The 22,536-nt window shown below is 48.7% G+C and overlaps 9 protein-coding genes across 9 annotated transcripts; 6 read left to right on the forward strand and 3 right to left on the reverse strand. All coding sequences in view use genetic code 12, as the record gives it.

The window, feature by feature from the left end:
• Positions 1–945: 945 nt before the first annotated feature.
• DIURU_003664 (uncharacterized protein) lies at positions 946–1,575 on the reverse strand (the record flags this gene model as incomplete). The annotated part of the gene is made up of 1 exon (XM_034156451.1): positions 946–1,575. One exon carries the CDS (start codon positions 1,573–1,575, stop codon positions 946–948), a length of 630 nt encoding a protein of 209 aa, XP_034011501.1.
• A 653-nt stretch (positions 1,576–2,228) lies between these two features.
• Positions 2,229–4,478, forward strand: TIP20 (Tip20p; the record flags this gene model as incomplete). Its single annotated transcript, XM_034156452.1, has 1 exon — positions 2,229–4,478. One exon carries the CDS (start codon positions 2,229–2,231, stop codon positions 4,476–4,478), a length of 2,250 nt encoding a protein of 749 aa, XP_034011502.1.
• A 1,280-nt stretch (positions 4,479–5,758) lies between these two features.
• DUN1 (serine/threonine protein kinase) lies at positions 5,759–7,009 on the forward strand (the record flags this gene model as incomplete). The annotated part of the gene is made up of 1 exon (XM_034156453.1): positions 5,759–7,009. The coding sequence occupies one exon, from the start codon at positions 5,759–5,761 to the stop codon at positions 7,007–7,009; it is 1,251 nt and encodes a 416-aa protein (XP_034011503.1).
• A 1,099-nt stretch (positions 7,010–8,108) lies between these two features.
• Positions 8,109–8,672, reverse strand: DIURU_003667 (mitochondrial 54S ribosomal protein bL32m; the record flags this gene model as incomplete). Its single annotated transcript, XM_034156454.1, has 1 exon — positions 8,109–8,672. The coding sequence occupies one exon, from the start codon at positions 8,670–8,672 to the stop codon at positions 8,109–8,111; it is 564 nt and encodes a 187-aa protein (XP_034011504.1).
• Positions 8,673–9,104: 432 nt separating this feature from the next.
• CDC10 (septin) lies at positions 9,105–10,046 on the forward strand (the record flags this gene model as incomplete). Its single annotated transcript, XM_034156455.1, has 1 exon — positions 9,105–10,046. The coding sequence occupies one exon, from the start codon at positions 9,105–9,107 to the stop codon at positions 10,044–10,046; it is 942 nt and encodes a 313-aa protein (XP_034011505.1).
• Positions 10,047–15,535: 5,489 nt separating this feature from the next.
• Positions 15,536–16,675, forward strand: DIURU_003669 (multifunctional nuclease; the record flags this gene model as incomplete). Its single annotated transcript, XM_034156456.1, has 1 exon — positions 15,536–16,675. One exon carries the CDS (start codon positions 15,536–15,538, stop codon positions 16,673–16,675), a length of 1,140 nt encoding a protein of 379 aa, XP_034011506.1.
• A 395-nt stretch (positions 16,676–17,070) lies between these two features.
• APT1 (adenine phosphoribosyltransferase) lies at positions 17,071–17,637 on the forward strand (the record flags this gene model as incomplete). Its single annotated transcript, XM_034156458.1, has 1 exon — positions 17,071–17,637. One exon carries the CDS (start codon positions 17,071–17,073, stop codon positions 17,635–17,637), a length of 567 nt encoding a protein of 188 aa, XP_034011507.1.
• A 1,100-nt stretch (positions 17,638–18,737) lies between these two features.
• On the reverse strand, positions 18,738–19,421 carry DIURU_003671 (cyanamide hydratase; the record flags this gene model as incomplete). Its single annotated transcript, XM_034156459.1, has 1 exon — positions 18,738–19,421. The coding sequence occupies one exon, from the start codon at positions 19,419–19,421 to the stop codon at positions 18,738–18,740; it is 684 nt and encodes a 227-aa protein (XP_034011508.1).
• A 1,484-nt stretch (positions 19,422–20,905) lies between these two features.
• On the forward strand, positions 20,906–22,180 carry CLB2 (B-type cyclin; the record flags this gene model as incomplete). The annotated part of the gene is made up of 1 exon (XM_034156460.1): positions 20,906–22,180. The coding sequence occupies one exon, from the start codon at positions 20,906–20,908 to the stop codon at positions 22,178–22,180; it is 1,275 nt and encodes a 424-aa protein (XP_034011509.1).
• Positions 22,181–22,536: the final 356 nt, after the last annotated feature.

The raw sequence follows: 22,536 nt of genomic DNA on the forward strand, positions 1-22,536 counted from the left end.
TAGATCCCTAGCAACACTGACATACATGAGAAGTTCGACCGAAAGTAGTAGTATTTATCGAGATTTAAGTAGGAAATACAGTACACTTACCAGACCATAATTCGATTATAAGTATCTAGAGGAAATGCCGAGGTAACTAGCGCTTGTGCCTTCGGCTTGGCTTCAACAGGCAAAAGCTAAAGGTGGTGAGTCCCTTAAACACGGTTGCTTACCTCGATTTAGGTCGTAGCCTCTGTTCATAACAACACTAGAACCGAAATGTGTTGATTTAATCTCAGTCATATTTGCCTTCGGGAGATAAAAATCAGTCCATAGCATTCAAGCTAGACTAGCTCTAGTGGATAATTGTGGACTGACACCCCTTAGTCCGCATCCTTCAGCTCGTGGTTCATCCATAATATTAACAGTTCTGGGTCATCACCAGCAGCACTATCATGATTTCGCTTGATTCTGTAACCCCTTTTGATGAGAATCGGCATTGCCAGGATCCTCGGAATAACCCGAAAGGTTATCGAATTGGTTCTCCGACTTGCGGTCAGAGGACTTGGGAGTCATGCTGTAGGTGTAGTACAGTTGATGGGGGTTGGTAAGCTAGCGCTTGGGGGAAATAAGTGTGTAATAAAAGATATAAACAAAGATAGATATTAATATGTAAAAACTTTTCCGTCTGCTTCCATGGCAATGGACAGAGGATACAGCATGCAGTCCGAGTAACAAAACTCCGAGACTTGCAGTCGTGAGACGGAAATGGTGATTTGGCTGCGACAAATCACGTGGCGCGATAACGATGCCACCACATTTACAGTTCAAATCACAGTGAATCATTTCGTACATTACTAACCTCACTATGTCGCGATCGAACTATACCGCATCATATCCCACATCAAAGCAATCTAGCCCAAAATACTCTCATTTCTTAATTAAATTGGTAATCAAAATTCTCGTTTACAAAGTGCGTTCATCATCGACGCATCTCGTGAACTCACCAATGGAGAAATTCAACGAGAGAATTTCATGACGAGATTCAATTTTGACCAAAAGCTTAATGATTGAACCCAGCAAGCCAACAACTGTAGTATTGGGATTCAAGCTCAACGCAAGCATCGTCAGCTTCATCAATTGCATGTGTTGATCGTATAACAAGCGGAAAAGACCTGAGTATTCCTCCACGATAGAGTCGAGTTCTTGGTGGCCTTGAAGAGAATGTTTCACTACTTTCAAAAAGGTTCGACGTTTGTCCAAAAGTTTCAAGTCGAATGACAAAAGCGTTTCCTGGGTCTCGATTACCTGCTCGGGTTGGAGGTGTCTGTGGCTAGCAGTTTGCGGAGTTACTTTGTTCATAAACGTCAGTTCCTCGTAGAAGGCCATTATGCGTTCGTATGATTCCAACTGCTTGGACGTGAGATTTGAAGCATTCAACAACTTGTCGCCAGCTTCAACAGCACAGCTACGCTTGGCCTTCTCAGATTCTCTCGGCATTGCAATGTAGTTAGTCACACAGCGACGATCTTGAGAAGAAGGGAGCAGACTCAAGAACCGCCCAATGGCAGACTGTCCAGGTTGCTGTACAGACATGGCGGGAGTTTTCAAGAGCGCTGAGCTTGGATGACGTCGACTAATAAAGGATGGGCAACTGATCTTAATATTAAAATAATCTGGAAAATGCTCTGTATACCGTGTATGCAGACTGCAGACAAGGATTTATCTCCCGTCACTCATTTCCTCTTTTAAGAAGCTATACGCTTTACGAATTACTGACGAGGCAGTTCGAGGATCACCAGCTACAAAGCAGTAATATTTACTTTTACGGTAAAGGTAACATGCGTTTGATACTCTCCCACAGTAACAATTTGCTTTGGTATCTATTATATGGCTTCAAATCAATTGTAAAGAGCATTAACCCGCATTTGAGCAACTCAGGTAAAGCCACAGGTTATTACTTTATGCATCAAAATTCCATAATGACTTCGTGGCCAAGCTGGTTAAGGCGTGCGACTGTTAATCGCAAGATCGTGAGTTCAATCCTCACCGAGGTCGACCAATTGTTTTTTTTCCTTATACAAGTAAACTTCCAATGATATTTGTTCCCAGTATATACCTTCACCGATCCACCCACCGGCTTTTAGCAATGTCAGCTACTAATTCACGCCTTGGCGTGCCTCTTCCTTCACGCGGCTGTGAATTCACGTTTGCGCGCACTAAGCTTGACTACCATCAGGGTAACCATAATGGCGTACGTCAACGAGTTCTTCACCACGGTGGGGGATCTTGGCGGCATTGACGACCATATCGCCAAGTTGAGTGATGAGTGTCTGGACATAGAGGCCATAGCAGAGCAGAAGGCGGCGTCGCGGCCACGAGGACTGGTGTCGCTGACGAGCTCGAGCCGGTCCACCGATCGCTACAATAAGGCGGTCGACGACGTGATCCAGCAAGTGAAACTGCTTGAGGGGGGCACGACTGAGCTGATGATCAGTGGCATCGACGACATTTGTCAGAAATGGGGCAGCATCGACGTGTTGCTCGCATTGAAGCAAATGTTGATCAAAAAGCAGAAGATGGCCGATTCCATCAAATACTTGAATCGGGTGAGTGACGTGGAAACGTTGCTTGGTGACGTGGTGGGTAGTGCTGGCGTGATCAGAGACAAATTGCTGGCATTGAGGGAGGAACCGGAATTGGTCCCCGAAGCCATCCCCATCCTCAACCAAAGCATTGCCGAAGCCGTGGCTAAGGCTCGTGAGGAGTTGAGCCAACAACTCCGTCCTCTCATTCCGCTGAAGTGGCCAGCAAAGATTGGTCCTGAAGACCATAAAAAGATTGTTAATCTCATGAGCCAGCTCAACCTGATTCAAGCGATTGACCAAACACCAACTTACCCCAATGGCTGGTGGTCGGTTGATCTTCTTGTTGAGCCCTACGTGGACCGGTTCATGTACCATTTCACTACTCCAGGAATCGAAACCAACAAGATCTCCAAACCCGAGTGGGCGCTCGAGTTTGTCGAGCAGATTTTGACCGACCACTTGGACGTGATCAACATGGCATTTGCGACGGTGTTGCCTGACCGGATCTTTGCCATGGAAGTCATTACGTCCTTGCTCGTGCCGGTGAGGGCGAAGATGAAGGTGTCGGTGGAAGCCATCAATAAGCTTCTCGCTCAAGAGGAAGAGGTCGCTACTGAACGGGAGAAAACTGGTCGCTTATTATCGCATTTGATCTATGAACTATCCGCATTCGACCAGCGGTTACGCCAGCAGTTCAAATATAACCCCTACGCCACCCCGAAGTCGGCCCCTAGCGAAAGATGGCTGGGACTCGTGGGCGATGTGTTGCTTGCCGATAAGGAAGCCGTCAACAACTGGCTCACGTTTGAGTACGAATTGGCGTCAAAACGGTTCACCTCGGAAATCTTGGGGTTGCCCGATGCCTATGCCATCGACTTTGAGTACCGTCACAACGACAAATCCCGTGGAGTGCAACCAACGTACTCCGCCTACAACATGTCGAAACTTTTGGCCAATTTGACGAGTCACTTCGCCCCGATCCTGGCAGTGAAGTACCAGCTTAAGTTTGTGCTGAATGTTGAAATTAAGCTTTTGGAGTTATATTTGGCGGAGTTGAACAAGAAATTCCGCGAGTTCACCAAGCTATTCGCCTCAAAGCTGATGCTCAGCTTTTTGCCTAAAGCAGTGGCGGTAGCGGCGTCCGCTTCCGAAGCGGAACGACGGCAACAACTTGAGCAGAACTCGGTAGAAAACGGCCTCAAGGCTTTGGAAATGGCCACCGGGGTGTTGTGCAGTGCTCAGTTCATCAGCGACACCCTCACCAAAGCGCTGAGCCAGTTGATCTACGTCCAGTTGCTGGAGTTCTACTACACTCACCAAGGGGGCACGGGGCTGGTATTTGACGCCACCATCGCCAAATACGACGACCTCGTCACCAAAGTGCTCGCTGTGTACGGTGATTTCTTCTCCCGGGAGCTCAAAAACCGCATGAAGGCGTACATCAACCAGACGGCGTGGGACATCGACCACGCTGCTGATGACGCCAACCCTCAGCTCGTGCCGCTCGTGGAGGCGCTCCACCAGTACATCCACTTTATCCGCCGCGGCTTGCTGGCAGGTCTAGCTAACATCGTGCTGGATACGGTGCTTCTGGCGTTGTGCAATCTTTACTACGAGTACGTCGTCGATAACAACGGCTTCACTACCGCCGGGGTCAAACAACTACGCCTCGACTTGAAGTACTTGTATACTCGCCTCGAAGACAATATGGCTTTGGAGGTGAACGCTGCGACCAATGGCAGTTATCAAAAATTACAACTGGCGGTGGTGGTGCTTTCCATTGGTCCGTCACAGGCCCAGGCATACAGTAGCGGCGAGCGGCCTTTAAGTGACTTACGGAGCCAGTTTGACGACCAGTTGGCGCCATTGACCTCGCACCAACTCATGGGCCTCCTCCCAAGAATCATGTAATCATCAATCACCCAAACTCTTTGGTCAATAAACAATCCAAATTGTAGTTCAGTAAGTCACATAAGCATCGGTATTTCCGCTGCTAATTTCAAGGCAATGTCACAGTTTTCTTACAGCCGCAAGTATATTTCAGCATGCATTAACTTTGAGTAGATGCAAAAAGAGAAGCTCTTTGGCGGGGAATCGAACCCCGATCTCCCGCGGGTTGCCTTTAGCTTGACAAGCGGAAATACTAACCGTTATACTACCAAAGAGGACGGTGAAGTCACGAGACCGTAAATATATGACACAAAGCCATGGGAATACTCAGTAAACGGGATATAAGCCTTAGAATAATCCGATTTGGCTGAAAAACTGCTCTGTAGAACCTATTTCTACATATATGAGTGTTTGTACGTTCATACCGTTGGATGCCAGCTGACATCTCCGAAATTTGGTAGTAATCTATATTACCTCTTTGGAGCGTACAACACAGTCTACGTGAGTGCCTAGTTTCAAAAACCACATATAATTTGGAGAATTGAAATGAGTGACCACTTTACTATCCCCCCGCCGTGTTTCCTTGGTTTACTTCAATTAGAAGGCTCGCAACTTACTAACGGCCTCCTTGGGAAAAAAACATTACCAGATTTTCAAAATCATGATTTCATCTGAAATTCAATTCATTCCCGGGTGAATTCGCTTGAGTCATAAAAGGAGGATGAAAATCCAGCTTGTTCTTAAGTATAAGAAATTGTTCATGATGGTCTATGACTACGAAACTGTTTTAGAATTTACTACTTGTAGCTTAAACCCGACACTCTATGAGCCTGACTGTGGTTGGCTGCAAATTCAATTCTTCATACAGGTTTATAGGCACGGCCAATTGTTTCCGAAAAATTCGGGTTTTCTCGCTTTTGCCGCCATTGTTTATACTTGGATTCGCAAACCTAAATTTCAACTGCGATTGTTTATAATCGCTCCACGCGCCTGGCGATCGGGACGCGACTGTCGAGTACACAACCACTACCCACAACAATGTCTCTTCGGAGGAAAGTAAGTACTGAAATCGGTTTTTGATCTTGTCATAAGTCCCAGGCCTGTTGACTAACCGTTAGATCCACACCGAGCTTGGGGTGTGGCGCAAAAACGCCAAATACTCGCTCGTGGCCCGGCTCATCTCGGTGAAGACCGGCAACCTTCTCAGCATCCCCCGGAACCCTAACGGCATCATCATTGGGCGACTGCTGCTGTGTGACCTCAAGATCAACGGCTCCGACGTCTCGTCCCGCCACTGCCGCATGGTGATTCTGTATAGCGACGGCAAGGAGTATGTCACCGTGGTCGACATGCTGCTGAACGGCTTATTTGTCAACGGTGAGAAGCTAGGACTTAACGGCAAACGGGTGCTTCAAAGTGGCGATAAGCTTGAGTTTGCCAAAGCTGGTGGTGTCTATATTTTTCGATATATCCGTGACGCCGAGGCGGAGACGAAAGCGACGTTCTTTGACGATTATATCTTGGGCGACCAGCTCGGTCTGGGCCACTACGCCGTGGTGAAAGAAGCCCGCGAGCGGGCGACGGGGGAAGTGGTGGCGGTAAAGATTTTCCACCCAAAGAAGCAGCTGCTAAACCAAGAGTCCGACCAAAACGACCAGCGGCTCGACCAGGAAATGGAGTTACTTTTGCTGATCTGCCACCCCAACATCGTCAAGTTTAAGGGTCGCTACGTGGAGCCGATCAGCGATACTGCCGTCACCAACTATTTGGTGCTTGAGAAGATGAATCTGGGGGAGTTGTTCCAGCGCATCATCAACAAGGGGAAATTGGGTCAGCTGGAGACTCGGGAAATCTTCAAGCAGATCCTCTCGGGACTCCATTACCTCCACACTAATCACATCATCCACAGAGACATCAAGCCGGAAAACATCCTCTTGGATATCACCCCCACCACCCATCCTGACCAGCGGCCCCATGGACCTTGGGATGAAGGCGAACTCGACGTCAAGGTGAAGATTGCTGATTTTGGTCTTGCAAAATTCATTGGCGAGCTCCAATTTACTCATACGCTATGTGGCACTCCTGCCTACGTGGCGCCCGAAGTGCTCACCAAGAACCGCAACTATACCACTAAAGTCGACGTGTGGCTGGCTGGGGTGCTTCTCTACGTATGTCTCTGTGGGTTCCCGCCGTTCTCGGAGGAGTTAGCGCCACCGTCGATGCGGGAGCAAATTACTTCCGGACGTTTCAACTTTTACAGTCCTTACTGGGACGAAATCCACGACTACGCCCTCGACGTCATTGCCAAGATGCTTGTGGTTGACAGCGACTCCCGCTATACCGTTGAGGACGTCCAGCACCACGCGTGGTTTGCCGACGACCTCGAGCTGGACGAGTCACAGCTCCAGATACCCAGCTCATTAGAAATGAGCCAGACACAATCGGAAACCAGTCAGGGGGATAGCCACGGCCGCCGCATCGCTACCCGCCACGACTCGGTGCCCATCACGTTGAAGGAACGAGCAGAGTCGCTCATCTCTGCCAATAACTGACGCTAAACACTGCATAAACACTAACTAATACCATTTATACGTATAATGAAACACTCACTAGATATTTCAGCTTCTAAAACGTGATCTCGCCCTCGCTGAACCAAAACTCGACGAAATTTCGTCAGTAAAAGAGCAGCAGTTCCAATATCAAAAGGAAGGTCGGTAATCGACGTAGTATGTCGCTCACCTTTGATTTCGGCGTCTATGTTTGCCTCGAGGAAGTTTCGCTTTCGCAATGTGGGAATCACCTCCAGCATACTAATGATCTCTTGTATCCAATGTTATTTAAGCTTTGCTTGCCTACTCCTTAGTGATTGTAATTCACAAGCTACAATGGATTTTACTGAAATGCAATCAAGTATACTAGCATCAGATGCACATCACAAGTTAGCCATCATGATGAAAACATCGCGTATATGTAGTGGATTATGATGGCTTTCTGTGGACTCACGGAGAGCCATGGACTCACGAATGGATGCAAATGCAGGTTTTCAGAGCCTGGTTTGGTTCTAGCATCAACGCCCAAGCTTCTTATATTCATTATTTCAGGATAGCTATCTCGTGTTGGTAAACTGTGGTCGCTACAACTTTGGATTAATAGGGCCGAGTATCGGAATAGTATAATGACTAGCAGTATCCACACAAGTATATATCACTGGTTCTTAGTCGTACTAGCACTGTTGATGGGTGACATGAAAAGCTGGGGAGAATTTCAGGAATGGTTCTTCTTATCAATGGGAAGGAGGACCAATCGACCCAATCCAAGGCGTCAATATGTCGAGGGCGACAATCAGAGTTAATGCAAATTGAATGACACATCTCGTGGTTGATGGATTCATCATTTCACTGCTATAGATCGTCTCAGCCACAACCAAGCTTAGTTGTCGATATTTAGTCTATGGTAAAGATATCAGAGTCTAACGTCAGAGTTTGGAACTAAATCAAAAAGAGCTGCTGAAGCCTTTGTTTATGGATTGTGGTCTACACTATTGTTTACGCATGAATTGATGTGATATTTGGAAATGAAGTGAGGGGGGGGGGCCATTAAGTGTCGTCAGCAACACTGATCTATATATATACAAGTTTCTCCACACCCCAGCTACTTCTTGGGTTTGGTCTCCGCCTTGTTGTACAACAACGGCTCCTGGCGCTGGGGGACCCAGTCACGCTCCCGCAACCGTCTTTGGTCCTCGCGAAGGAACTTGCCCGGGTAGACGATGCGCTCGTCGACGGGGTCCAAGTCCGACTGCGGGTTGGGCTTGTCCTTGATGATGCCGAGGTCACGCTTCTTCCCCTTCAAGAAAGCCTTAATCTCGGCGAAGCAGTGCATGCACATGAAGTGGGACCGCTTCACGTGGCCACAGGCGGGACAGCGGACGATGTTGTTGAGCGGCTGGATCTGCTTGTTGCCCGGAGCATAGAGCTTGACCCGGTGTCGGCGGTACGACATCTTCTTCTTGGGAGCAGCCCGCAAGATCATGCCGTTGTCGAACATGAACGGCGGCTCTTCGCAGTGGTGGTGCTCCAAGTGGTCGCGGAGAGCTTCGAGTCTGGGGTCTGTTTCTTTGGCGGTGGAGTGGCCAAGCCGGGGGAAGAGGCCAGCCAATACCTCGGGGATCAGCGGGAGGCGCAACGCTCCCTGGAGTCTGAGGGAGAGCGACATGATGATGGTTCCCTTGAAATTTTTCGTCCCGGTCGAAGTACGGTGCGCATGGTAAAATTGGTAGTAAAATGTATCCCCAGGAATCGAACTGATATTTTGTCGTCTTTCAGCTGGCGTGGAGCTCGTCAAAAAAAAAAAAAAGATTGATTCAGGTACCGCGACGCGACGTGTATATCAGAATAGGCCACGAGTATACAACCATACGCCATCGACTCGGTTGATATGAATGGATACTATGCCACCTACGCTTCTTCTCGTTAACTATATGCGTTTATTCAGTTGTATACCTCTTTCTAGTCCCCTTAATCCCTCCCTTTTGGAGTGAGGCGCATTCTCGGAGGGGGTGCCATATGCAGACCACAAATCGTGTCCTCACCACTCCACGAAAACAAACACGCACTATCTCAAAGAACCCATCATCAACCACCACCAATGCTGATTGTCATGGACCTGGAAGTGAGTCAGCCCCAGAAGTACGTGGGGTTCGACACCATCACCACCCAGATCGAAAACCGCTTGCTCAAACGCGGGTTTCAGTTTAACATTATGTGTGTGGGGCGGCTGGGGCTCGGCAAGCTGACGTTGGTCAACACGTTGTTCTCGCTGAAACTCGCCGAATCGAGCGGCCGCAAGCTGTGTGAGGCCCCCATCGAGAAGACGACCGAGATCAGCGTGTCGTCGCACGTCCTCGTCGAAAACAACGTCAGATTGCACATCAACGTCATCGACACCCCGGGGTTCGCCGACCAGATCAACAACGAGAAGTGCTGGGAGCCGTTGGTGAAGTACATCAAGGAACAGCACTCGCAGTACTTGCGCAAGGAGTTGACGGCGACGCGAGAACGGTTCATCCCCGACACGCGGGTCCACTGTATTCTCTACTTCATCCTGCCCAACATCAAGAAGTTGCTGCCCCTCGACGTCACCGCCCTCAAGAAGTTGTCGGAGATTGCCAATGTGGTCCCGGTGATCGCGAAGCTGGACTCGTTGACCCTTGAGGAACGCGCCGAGTTCAAGAAGTTGTTGCAGCACGAGTTCATGAAGCACCAATTCAACATCTACCCTTATGACCTGGAAGACCTTTACGAAGAAGAACGCCAGTTGAACGCCGATATCACCTCGCTCATCCCCTTCGCCATCGCTGGGTCTGAGAAGGAAATCAACATCAACGGCGAGATGGTTCGCGGCAGAAAGACCCGCTGGGGGGCCATTAACATCGAAGATGTGTCCCAATGTGAATTCGTGTTCTTGAGAGACTTTTTGACGAGAACCCACTTGCAAGATTTGATTGAAACGACGGCATTGGTCCACTACGAAACCTTCAGATCGAAGCAGTTGATCGCGTTGAAGGAAAACGCGTCTCGTCCGCAATAGGTACACTACCCTCCTCCCCCAATATACGTAATTGATGATTGACTATACTTATTCTCTATTCTCCGCGACCTAAGTTTGGCTAACAATTCGTAGTTAAATGTTCGAATCGAGGACGTTCAAGCAGTCAAGCCAGTTGCTTGTTAAATCATCCAATTGGCAAAATGGCCTTATGTCCATATAGTATTCTAATATAGTATCTCAAAAGATGTTACTAATCCATAATTAAACACTATCTCTGACATTACTCTAGGTTGTCTTGTTTCTCTTAACGTCCAGTGCCATAAATATCATGTGACCGTCGCATTAGCCCTGCGAAAACGGTAAACACAGTGGGGAGAGCGCCATTACCCAAGTCTCGATTTTGGCCTTCATATAGAGGATATTATGACACAGTTGCCTCGTCAACCAACTATCCTTTTGCCAAGCCACCCAACAATGCCATTGCATTCAATACCGTCGTTTTTTTAATTTTGAAGGATTTTCAGAAAAATAATGTCGCCCCTCGGAAATTTGCTTGTCGCAGAAATCAAAATTTGAATTTCGTACCCTCGACAAGATGAATTTCGTATCTTGGTGTCGCGTTTCGGAAAATCTGGATGGCGTAGAAATGGGACTGGTCGCTGTCGCGAACGACCGACTATACATGTCGCCTTTTTCAAAGTGCGACGTCATAATTCGATGTCATATAAATCAATAGTTTTGTCGCATGAAGATGTCACATTTCCAGCAAATTGATGTCGCCTTCTTAGCAAACTGATGACACTTCAAAATGACGCGCTTCTTTGATGGCACCATGTCACTTTAGAACCGCGAAGTGTCACATTTTCTGTTATTTTAGTCACCTAAGTTGACGTCAATGACATCATAAAAACTCCAGTTGTCGTGTTTCTTCCACCTCCGGATGTCGTGTTTCTTCATGTAGCAACATATGTGAATTGATCTACAAAGCGGCCCATAATCGGGCGCTAATTCGTTGACCTTATTGAACTCTAATATGAACGATCTCGGCAGCTTTTCTATCACTACCCACTGCCTAGAATACCTCGATCAACTTCTCCCTCTTAGCATCTTCGCCAACCATGGTACTTGCTCTCTGCTTTTTGTCAGGCTTTTGTTTAGCCGTGTCAGATACATCGATATCCATCGCGTTGGATGCAGCCTTGCTTGCAATCTTCGCCATCTCGTCAGATTAAAGATCATTGGAGCTAATTGCGTTGATGTGGCAGGAGTCGGGGGGTCACAATGGGACATATCTAACCATCTCCAGGTGAGAGACGATGAGGCTGATTGTATGACGTCGAATTCCGCAGCGCGATATCAATGCTCCCAGAGAGACGACAACAGGGGTAACACTAATGCGACGTCAGTGTTTCCAAAAAAGCGTCACCCGAGGATTCAGGGTGCGACAACGTGGTTTCACACATAGCGAAATCTCAGAGCGACTTCTTAATTTCGTTTATGTGACATCTATGAGTTGCCAGGGGCGACATCATAATGTGACATCCAGCTTTCACGGTATGCGACATCTCCAAAAATGAATATGCGACAAGCTCGTCCTCAAAGTGCGCCATCTACAAGTTAAATCTCGCGCCATTAGCGACTTACAAGAAGCGCCATTCCGAACTTCCAGGTGCGACTTCCGGGTGCGACATTATTTTTCTGAGAATCCTTCAAAATTAATAAAACGACGGTAATGGCATCCTCCGGCGTTGTCAAGATGGTGAACTCAAAGTCAGCTTTAGAAGAGCCTGCCACGATTTGAGAAGCTAGAGGAGACAAGTACTACTGCTACCGAATGTATTAGTCCCCTAAGGATCTCGATTGGACCTCCTTTTCATCTCCATTGCCACCATATGCGTGATAAGGGAATGTTAGACGATGATCCCAATTCGGAAGTGGAACCGGTGACCAGACGACAATGCGAACAATGACCACTGCAGTGAACCTTGACCACCTCTGTTGAATGAGCCATTATAGTTAATCTCTTGAGGATTGAATGAGAGGAAGGAAATTGGGACATCTGTTTCTTGTTACCCACCGACCGTATTCGTGCGCCATGGATCTCGATTAGATCTCCCTATCATCGCCGTTGCCACCACTTCACAATCGCGCGATTAGGGAACCCTGGGCATTGCACGCAATCTGGGCTGGGCCGTTGACAAGACGACAATGAGAACAATAACGACTGCGGAATGTTGAGCCCGCCTTTGCCCCTAGAGTCTTTGTCGTCAACCTGAACATTTATTCCCGAAAGTCTTGCCGAACAGCATAAATAGCGAGCTTTTTCTTCTATCCTCTCCTCACAATTTCAAGCTTGGTCATGGCTACTTCTCTACTAGAGTATGGTGGCTTGGTTGCCTCTGACATGGCTGTTGCTGACACGATCCCGACAGTGCTTTCATTTTGTTGCGTCCCTCTGAAGTCGGCGTGCACTCTGCTGGAGATCCTCGTGGTCTCTCTGGTAGCAGGGTTGTGACCCCAGTCCTCATGGCGCACTTTGCAATGTTGTACTCGGCAATCAGTTCAGGACAGCCATAGAAGAGACAACTGGGTCACCTTACGCTAATAGAAGAGCAGTCGCGGCTACGATAATCATTAACTCTCTCCTAGATTGATACTAATCATGGGCATCAGCACCAATAACGGAGCCCAATGCTATGTCGCGACGGTCCTGGAGCGCTTGGTGGTGAGAATATCAACTCTTCGTGTCTCTATTGTATCGCATGGACTGAGCTTTGGAGCTTGGCATTAGGTATTGCTCACTAGGTGGAGAACCATTTGTATGCCTTTGGTTTGGGCCGGCAGTAGGTCTTAGCGGCTGGTCGTGGTCAAACCGCTTGATTTCTTCAATGGAGTCATTTCAATAGGCATCGACGGCACCAACTGTATGAGCTTCAATTTGTGCCTTAGTCTGTTGAAGGAACTGGGCAATGGGTTCAGCGATAGGTTGACGTTCCTCGAGGAAGCGGCAATGATCTGGGGACTGGAGTGGTCGTCGCCAGATTCGATAGTCGGCTCAGCCAGTTCCAGAGCCATTAGTTCTAGTAGTTCCAGCAGTTAGATGGGCGATTCAAGAGCTGACTCAGCTGTCGATTCAAGGACCAGTTCGAGGCCAGTTCCGGAGCCAGCTCAGGAATCAGCTTAGAGTGTAGTGAGGGGGGGTGGACCGAAATGGTGATTTGACTGCGACAAATCAAATGGCGAAATAATGGAGTCACAACATAGAATAACTCAGAAAGCTTTCATCTTTTGTTGGAAATACTATTTGCATCGTATAATAAACAGTGGTGTTGTCGAATCTATTCTAGAGTGTGTGCAGGCATGAAAGTTGCAAGCATGTCAGATGTGTCAGTAATCGTGTTAGCCCCTAGATAAATTGTCAAACCATATAGACATGCTCATGCATTGTAATGATGTTAAGTAAATACCGCTGAGAATTCTGGTACTTCGTGTTACAACTCAAAGTATGGTCTTCCGCAGCTCTCATGCTGCACCTGCATACCAACACCTACCTAGACGAGGACTTGAACTACTCTCATCACTGCCACAAGCATCACAGGTCAGTTTCAATGCTCACTAGATCTAATAGACTACGCCACAGACTCAGAGTAGTTCAGAAAGAAATGCAAAAAAAAAAAAAAGTTTTTCAGAAATTTCAGCTATGTGGTATCAGTCATAGATCCACCGATTTTGACGTGAACTTGCCCAAATATTTATCTACCTTACTTCTGGCGCGAAAGAATTTTATGGAACAAACGGATTGATGTTATCAATTTCTCCTGATTTTATATCACATTTTGAAGTTTTTCTTAACGAAATTCAGAAAAATCCCATTTGCTGTTGTAAATTGAATTTGCACCGTATACATTACAGTGGTGTAGTTTGTTTCTTTCTTCAGTTCAATATAGACGATGAAGGACATCACTGAAAATTCACGAGTGCTATGCACATGCAAAGCTTATGTGCAGAACCCCAAACTTGTAGGCGTGGTGTAAGTGTCAGCCACTGTGGCAACACCTACCCAAACCCCCCAACTAATATAAACATGCCACCAGATTACAAATGTGCTTGTTAAAATGGGCTGGCCATACTGTAAGTGTGTGGTTTAGCTCAACTTGTTTTGTCTTGCATATTAGTCGCTGTACCTGCATACAAACACTTACCTAGACGAGGTGTTAAACCTATCCCATCACTTCTACAAGCGTCGCGGTTCAGTTTGAATGCTCCCCAGATGTAATAGACTACGCCACAAATTCAAAGTCGTCCAAAAAAAAAATTCCAGAATAAAAAAAGTTTTTTTATTGACCATTAAACTCACATGGAGACGCCAATTTTAGAGGCAACTCACCCAAAATTACATCAAATATACTTCCGGTGGCAACAAATTTTATGGAGCAAACGGATTGATTTTAGCAATTCTTCCTGATTTTATAGCACACTTTTTAGTTTTTCCATGAGAAATACAGAATATTTTTATTTGTTGTAGTAAGTACTATTTGAACAGTGTACATTACGATGATGCTATCCGTTTATCTTCAGAGTCTCATTTAAGTCATGGAAAGACTTAGGTGGAGTTTTCATGTTACTAGTCTGGAATCATGTGCCGGACTGTATGGCAGTATACAGGATACAGTGCCAGTGCACAGATAAAGACCTCAGCCTACAAGTGCTTCGACACGGAAGCACACCGTGGTTGAGCACTGTGTACGTCACACGGAGTCCGGTAAGCTTAATGGCCGCTTTGCGTAGACTCAGGCTTATGGGGGATGTCAGAGCAGTGGCAGAGAATATTGGAAGTCAACTGTTCGAGTCGCATCCGTGCCATTTCTTATTTTTGTGTGCATGCTGCATGAGCTTTAACGGTCTTTATTCACCAATAACACCCAAGACACAAGGGGGAATGACAAAGCAGTCATAAACCCCATACTGCATTTCCTTTGTGGAATATCAATCAGGCGTCACTAACCGTGGCCTCGTTGACCTTGACGGTGTTGATGTTTGGTCGTGCTGGAGTGATATTGCCCTCGCAACTCCTCAGTGTTAGCCATGGGAGTCGGTGTTATTGTCGACGCCAAAGGTGATGTATTTGTAGTCGTAGCGTCGCATATCGGCATATTTGCCGCCACTCGAATAGTGTTCAAAGTCCACTAAGATATCGTTTTGAAGTCTGATATTACAACAAGCCAACAAGGGGACTACCATCACATCCCTCAGTATAAAGTGCTACATGTGTCATTGAAAGATAATCACTAAAAACCAACGAGATCTTCAACTGGCCACTAGCTGGTACAGTCTATGACAACGTAATTCATGCGAAATTTATGCCAATTCAAGCAAAGCCAATACGTGTTTTACGGTGAAGCAGGATAGCTCATGTTCAATCGTTTCGCTATTGCCTTTAACTACTAGTTTTTTGCACCCAGTCGCGTCCATCGCCTCTTCGCTAAAGACGCGTGAACGCGTCGCACCGAACTTTGCCACACTACACCATGGGGGTTAAAGGGCTCAATCAATTGATTAAAGAACACGCTCCTGATGCGTTTAAAGAATTCCAACTAAAGAATCTTTTTGGCCGCAAGGTGGCGATCGATGCCCTGATGTGTTTGTACCAATTTTTGATCGCCGTCCGCCAGCTGGACGGGCAGCAGCTCACGCTGGATAGCGGCGAGACCACCTCCCACTTGCTGGGGCTCTTCTACCGGACCATCCGCTTAGTGGAGAACAATATCAAGCCGGTGTACGTGTTTGATGGCAAGCCGCCCGTGCTTAAAGGTGGCGAGCTTGAGAAACGGTTGAAGCGGCGAGAGGAGGCGGAGAAGGCGCTTGAAACCGCCAAAGAGACTGGTGACGTCACCGAGACGATGAAGTTTGAAAAACGGATGGTAAGAGTGTCAAGAGAACAAAACGCCGAGGCTAAAAAGCTCTTGGAATTAATGGGGATCCCCATCGTCGAGGCCCCTTGTGAAGCTGAGGCTCAGTGTGCTGAGTTAGCCGCTGGGGGGAAAGTGTTCGCTGCTGCCTCGGAAGATATGGACACGTTGTGTTATAAGCCGCCGTTCTTGTTGCGTCACTTGACGTTCTCTGAGGCCCGTAAGATGCCCATCGACCAATTGGAGTATACCGAGGCAATCGCTGGGCTCGACTTGACTCACGAACAGTTTATCGATATGTGTATTCTCCTTGGCTGTGACTACTGTGAGACAATTAAAGGGGTGGGGCCGGTGACGGCGTATAAGCTCATTAAGGAGCACGGGCTGTTAGACGCGATTGTCGAGCACATTGAGGCGAACCCGGAAAAGACAAAGTACAAGGTACCTCCCAACTGGCCGTATAAGGAAGCGAGACAGTTGTTCATGCTGCCGGAAGTGACCCCATCGAAGGATATTACTATCAAGTGGAACGAGCCTGACGTCGAGGGTTTAATTGAGTATATGGTTAAAGAGAAAGGGTTTTCCGAAGATAGAATCCGTTCTGGTGCTGAGAAGTTAAAGAAAGGTTTAAAACTGGGGGTACAGGGCCGCCTCGACGGCTTCTTTACCGTGGTGAAAAAGCTGCCGGAGAAGGAGAAACCTCTGGGGAAGCGGAAGCTGCTGGCGAAGGAGCTGAAGGCGAAGCGGGCGAAGAAGTAGCCGCTGTTAATGACGATACGATAGAAACAATACATATAATTACATTTGCATTAGCAGTGGCCGTTGTCTCATAGTTCATGGAGCCGTGCGAAAATTCGGCAGTGATTGTGCGAACGTGCCGTGCCACTTTTCGCACAGAGATAGCCAGTGTAAAGACGAGAGGAAATTAGCAAATACTGTTAAGACCCTAAAGGATACAGTACTACAAATCAAATGATAGTTCCAGTGGCGTATGCAAGCTGCTGTCAAGGGGATGCACGATGTAGGTGTCACGGGATATGACGGCGGACACTCTAGCTAGGTCTGGTTAACTGTGGCTTAGCTGCGGCGGGCCATGTGGGTGGCTACGATCGCTCATCGCGCTCTAACCAGAAGCGACTACCACTAGCACAGCCATGTCCGACCTTAGCGCCCTCCAACAGGAACTTAAGCAAAACCTCAAGCAGTTCCCCAACTTCCCCAAGGAAGGCATCTTGTTCGAGGACTTTTTGCCCATTTTCGCCAAGCCCGCCGTGTTCCAAAAATTGATCGACGCGTTCAAGCTCCACCTCGAGCAATCGCTTAAGGGGGCTAAAGTCGACTACGTCATCGGCTTGGAGTCTCGGGGTTTCCTCTTTGGCCCTACGCTCGCCCTCAGCATTGGCGCCGGCTTCATCCCCGTGAGAAAGCCCGGCAAGTTGCCTGGCGACACCTACACCGTCGAGTTCCAAAAGGAGTACGGTCTGGACAAGTTTGAGATCCAGAAGGATGTCATTCCCAAGGGGGCCAACGTGATTATCGTTGACGACATTTTGGCTACTGGTGGTCTGGCCTTTGCCGCCGGTGAGTTGGCCAAGGTGTCGGGGGCCGAGATCTTGGAGTACCTTTTCGTCATGGAGCTCGACTTCTTGAAGGGGAGAGACAAGCTCGGCAAGCCCGTGTTCACGTTGCTTTCGGGCCAGGACGAAGCGTTGAAGAACTAGACGATAATACGACAATACTAGACGGTGTATTATTGAACTGAGATATGCTATATTAAGGTTAGCCGCTTTTAAATAACAAAAACGACAAGTCGCCGATGCAGAAGTAGATGAACCACCCTTGCTCGTGGGTGACGTAGGAGCCAAACAGCTTGCCGACGATGGCGTGCCAGGTGGGCCCGTACTGCTGGTCCATCTCCTTCTTCAAGAAAGTGGCGATGTCCTTTTCGATCGAGTACTTGAGCAGTTGTTGCGCCAAGTCGAACACTTTGGCTTGCACTTCTTCGGGCAAGTCCGAGGCCTTGAGGGTCGCTAGCGGTTAGTATAAGTCTTGTCATGAAACACCAGCGATGGGTTGGTGGGGGGAGGGCGACATACGCGTTTGTTTCTCCATGGCGGGCAATCAATCAACTGTGTGGAGACAGGGGGGTGATGAATTCGATCCGCACGCGCCAGCGGAATGTGGATCGCCACTAACCGAGGCGCGGGTCAAGGCTAAATGGAGATAGAGAAAAAAGGTTAAATAAAGTTATCGTACCCCGTGTGGCTTTATTTGTGATAACGTTATACGAGCCTAGGAGGGATACGATCAACGAAGAATTCTCTACGAGGCTACGAGGTCTATTTTAAGCCACGAAGCTAGAGGTGTGTTTGTTTGTGTAGCTTTTTCCCCTCGCGTGTTACAGTGAGCTACGAAAATCGCACCACCGCTAACAAATTTGCCACGGCTAACAAAATTGTATCACCGCTAACAAAATTGTGCCACTACTCGCACCTTAACGGCTAACACTCTCGAACCATTCTCTACAATACCATCACCAATTAAACCACCAGTTCCCTCACCAATTACACCATTAATTCATCACCAGAATTACCACCATCTCCAATCACACCGACACCTTCACCATCTTTAATTACAACACCATCACCATCTCCACTTGCACCTCAATTACAACACCAACACCACAAATTACACCATTAGTACAACACCATCCTCTTCAATTACCCCAATTACAACACCACCATCTCCAATTATGTCTCCATCTCCAAACACTTTTCCGTTTGGCATTCTCTGATTCACTAAATACAACATTTTCCTTTTTTTACAACTTTTCGTAGGCCAACTTGTTGGCTAATACGTCCTCCCTGAACTTGTCGACGCCCAACTTCGACGTGTGCCCCCACGGCTTGTGCTTATTCTCGTTGTCGATGGAGCCGGCGAAGCACTGGAGCCACCCCTTACGGGAATAGGCCTTGTTGACGGCGTCAAGAGTATCCTTGTGGATCAATTCCGGGTTCAAACCAACGTTATCCAAGATGGTACAGATCTGGATAATCAAACCCAACGTGGTGATGAACCCCAGGTCGCCAAGGTCCTGGTGGCGGATGATGGCTTCGCACACGGCATCGGCATAATCACGGTCGCCGGTGTGCTCGGTGACAAGCTTGTGGGCTAAGAAGCCACCGTAGAACTCAAACAGCATCTTGGTAGCGTCCATACACTCTTTGATTTGGCCGATATCGTGGAGCATCGCCGTGACGTATAATACCTCATCGTCCAAGTTCCACTGGGGGAATTGGTCAGCGATGATCGCCTTCAGGTACAAGTAGACTCTGATCAGGTGGTTAAACGTTTCCAGAGGCAACTTCTCCTTGGTGTAGTCGGTGATGAACTTGGCAAGCTTGGTAGTGGGGAGATCGGTATCCAAGTGAGGAGTAGGCAGTTTGGGGTTAGGGATCGCCTGCTTCACGTCTCTGGGGACAGCAACAAAACCGTACTTCGACATCTTTGAAGTTTATTTCAAATTGAGAGTTGGTGGGTTAAGAAATGAAGAAATATCTGGGTCTTATAGCTAAGAGCAAGCCAAACGCCATTTTGTGGGGTACGGGGTGTGTGCGGATCGAACATTTGTCAGCACTTTCCAAGAAATGAGGTAATCTCGCTGAGTAAATGGGATATCTCGGATATTCCCAGCCCTTAACGCCGAAATTTACCAAAACCCGACGGTGGTGGTAGTTGTTATCCCTCTGTTATCGCCTGGAGGTCATATCAAATCCCTTCTCTATCATACCGCCAATTTCGATAAATTGGGGGTTGGTGCGACTACGGTGCGGGACCGGATGTCGGACGTGGTACTTCGGATTGCGCACCGGGAGTCGGAAAAAAGGCAGCGTCTGTTTGGTTCTAGCATCAGCGCTCTTGTCGTTTTTCCGACATCAGTGCGACAACAGAGGCGTGAAAATCCGAAATTCGTTTTCCGAGGGTCCGAAAATAGACCCGACAGTTGAATTTGAGGATGCGACAAGCTAGTGCTCAAAATCCCCAATAATGCAAAAATTGGCGGTATTTCTCTGATCCTGTGGTCTTCTCGGTAATTAGCGGCAAAAATGCTTGCGATTTCCGGTTAGCCACTTGGTGTCGTGTCCCTACCAAATCATACCAAACGGTCAAATAGCCACTTTACACCAATTGCAAAATTATATATAGACAATGCACTCGAACGGGTCACACTTTGACACCAGTACGAAAGCAACTGCCCTTGGGTGTGACCACAAAAACGTAGGCGTCTACTTGCGGGTGCGCCGCCACTGACTTCACCCAATTCGGCGCAAAGCCAAACAGGCCGCGACCTCGCTCGGCGACGATTTTGACAAAAAACTAAACAACCTCATTTCAGGAGGGCACACCTCCGGATAATAATAACGTGCTTGCGTCGCGATGCAATCGATTGCTGTGGACCTGCCGGCAGCCTCAAAAACGAGGCCCCTCCTACATCGGCGTGACTTATATAGCCGTTTGCCCCCACTCCACCGCCGTCGTCCCTGGTTGTGCTATACTGTCGTTACCGCTCGATTGCCTACTGCGAGTTTTTCCTCTGCGAGCGTGCTACTGCCCGGTGACCTTTGATCTCGCGCGCCCTGCGAATTATTTCTCCATCCACACACCACCTAGCAGTGTCCAATTTTTAACGCCCCGTCGATATCCCGGGAACGACTGCTCCGATCGGCGCCAGACCACCACCAGTGAACTCCCCAAATCAATAAGGTGGCGAAAACGCGTCTGTTTAGTGCTATTTCCCCCCCAGTGGCCGCCAATTCTTTCCCCCCTTGGCCCCAGCGCATTTAGGGTTGCCCTCGCACTCACCCCCCAAGTCGCACACCGCGTTCGCCAACACGCTCCCGGCCTCTTCGCCCGCGCGCACTCAGCAAAAAACCCACCCCCCGAGTGCTGGCGACGACCGCTCACAAAGTCCCCCGCCGGAGCTTTTGTATGATCCCTTCCGCGGAGCCCGAGATGGCGCTGAGCGTCCTCCACGACGTGCTGAACGTGCCCAAGCCGCGAACAGCCAAGGACGACGCCGGTGCCTCCACCAATCCCACCAACCCCCCGCCGCCGGCGGCGGCCGCCAAGCCGCAAGCGGCTGCTTCCACCACCACTACCAATACATCCAATAACCACAAGCCCAAGTTCTCCATCCCCCACACCCTGATCACCGCGCTGAGTTGCACCGGTTGCAACACCAGCCGCGAGTGTAAGTGCGACAAGGAAAACCGCGTCGGGGCGCCCCCGGCGTTGGTGCCGCTGAGAATGCCCCAGAAACGGCTGGCGACGGAGCTGCTGACGAACTTGGTCGACCAGATCCACGAGCCCAAGAAGCTGAAGCTCACCAACTATGACTGGCAGGACTTGGACGAAGAGGACGCCGACGACCCCTTGATGTGTCTGGAGTACGTCAACGAGATCTTCCTCTACTTCTACGAGTTGGAGCAGCGGATGTTGCCCCTGGGCACCTACCTCACCACCCAGAAACACCTAAAACCGAAGATGCGGCTGATTTTGGTCGACTGGTTGGTGGAGATGCACTTGAAGTTCCGGCTATTGCCGGAGCTGTTGTTTCTTGCCATCAACATCATGGACCGCTTCATGCTGGTCGAGGTCGTCCAGGTCGACAAGTTGCAGTTGCTCGCCACGGGGCTGCTTTTCATCGCCGCAAAGTACGAGGAAGTGTTCCTGCCCTCAGTAAAGAACTACGCCTACTTCACCGACGGGCTGTACACCGAACAGGAGATTTTGGACGCGGAAAAGTACATATTGAAGGTGCTCCGCTTCGACCTCAACTACCCCAACCCGATGAACTTTTTGCGCCGCATCTCCAAAGCCGACGACTACGACGTCCAGCTGAGAACGTTGGGCAAATACTTGCTTGAGGTGACGGTGGTCGACCACCGGTTCATCGGCTTCAAGCCGTCGCTATGCTGTGCCGCCGCCATGTACTTGGCCCGGCTCATCTTGGGGAAAAACCCCGTGTGGAACGGCAACCTCATCCACTACCTGGGCGGCTACCGCGTCGCCGACCTCCGCCAGACGGTCGAGATGATGGTCGAGTACTTGGTCGCCCCCGTCGAACACGACGAGTTCTTCAAAAAATACGCCACCAAGAAATTCATGAAGGCGCTGATGTTGTGTCGCCTGTGGGGCAAGCGCTGGGTCGCCGACGACAAGGACTTGTTCGACGACCGCTTCAGCACAAACAAGGTAGCATAGTATAGCATAATCACATCACAATCTACAATGACGTCATCGATTTTTGTTTCTACCGAAGCCGCGAGCAAATTTCACCCGCAAAAATAGCTCCGGATGAAATTTCAAACACCACCAACCAAAACGCAGAGGCCTTGGCGTGGTTACTTTTTAATTCGCTAGCCCTTGGAGGCTTTTTTCGCTTTCAAATTTAGCGAGCCTGGCTTAGTGATCTGGGGTTCAGGGATTCATCATGGTGGTGGTGGCTAATTAGGAGTATGTAACGGTCCCAGGGGTAAATTTGACCGGATGTTTTGGACCCTGCCGACACGGTGGTGGTGTCAACGAAGGGCGAGTGTCTGCTGATAGGCCTGGAAACG

Source organism: Diutina rugosa (genome assembly GCF_008704595.1).
Source record: "Diutina rugosa strain CBS 613 chromosome Unknown scaffold47_size107767, whole genome shotgun sequence".
NCBI classification, from domain to species: domain Eukaryota; kingdom Fungi; phylum Ascomycota; class Pichiomycetes; order Serinales; family Debaryomycetaceae; genus Diutina; species Diutina rugosa.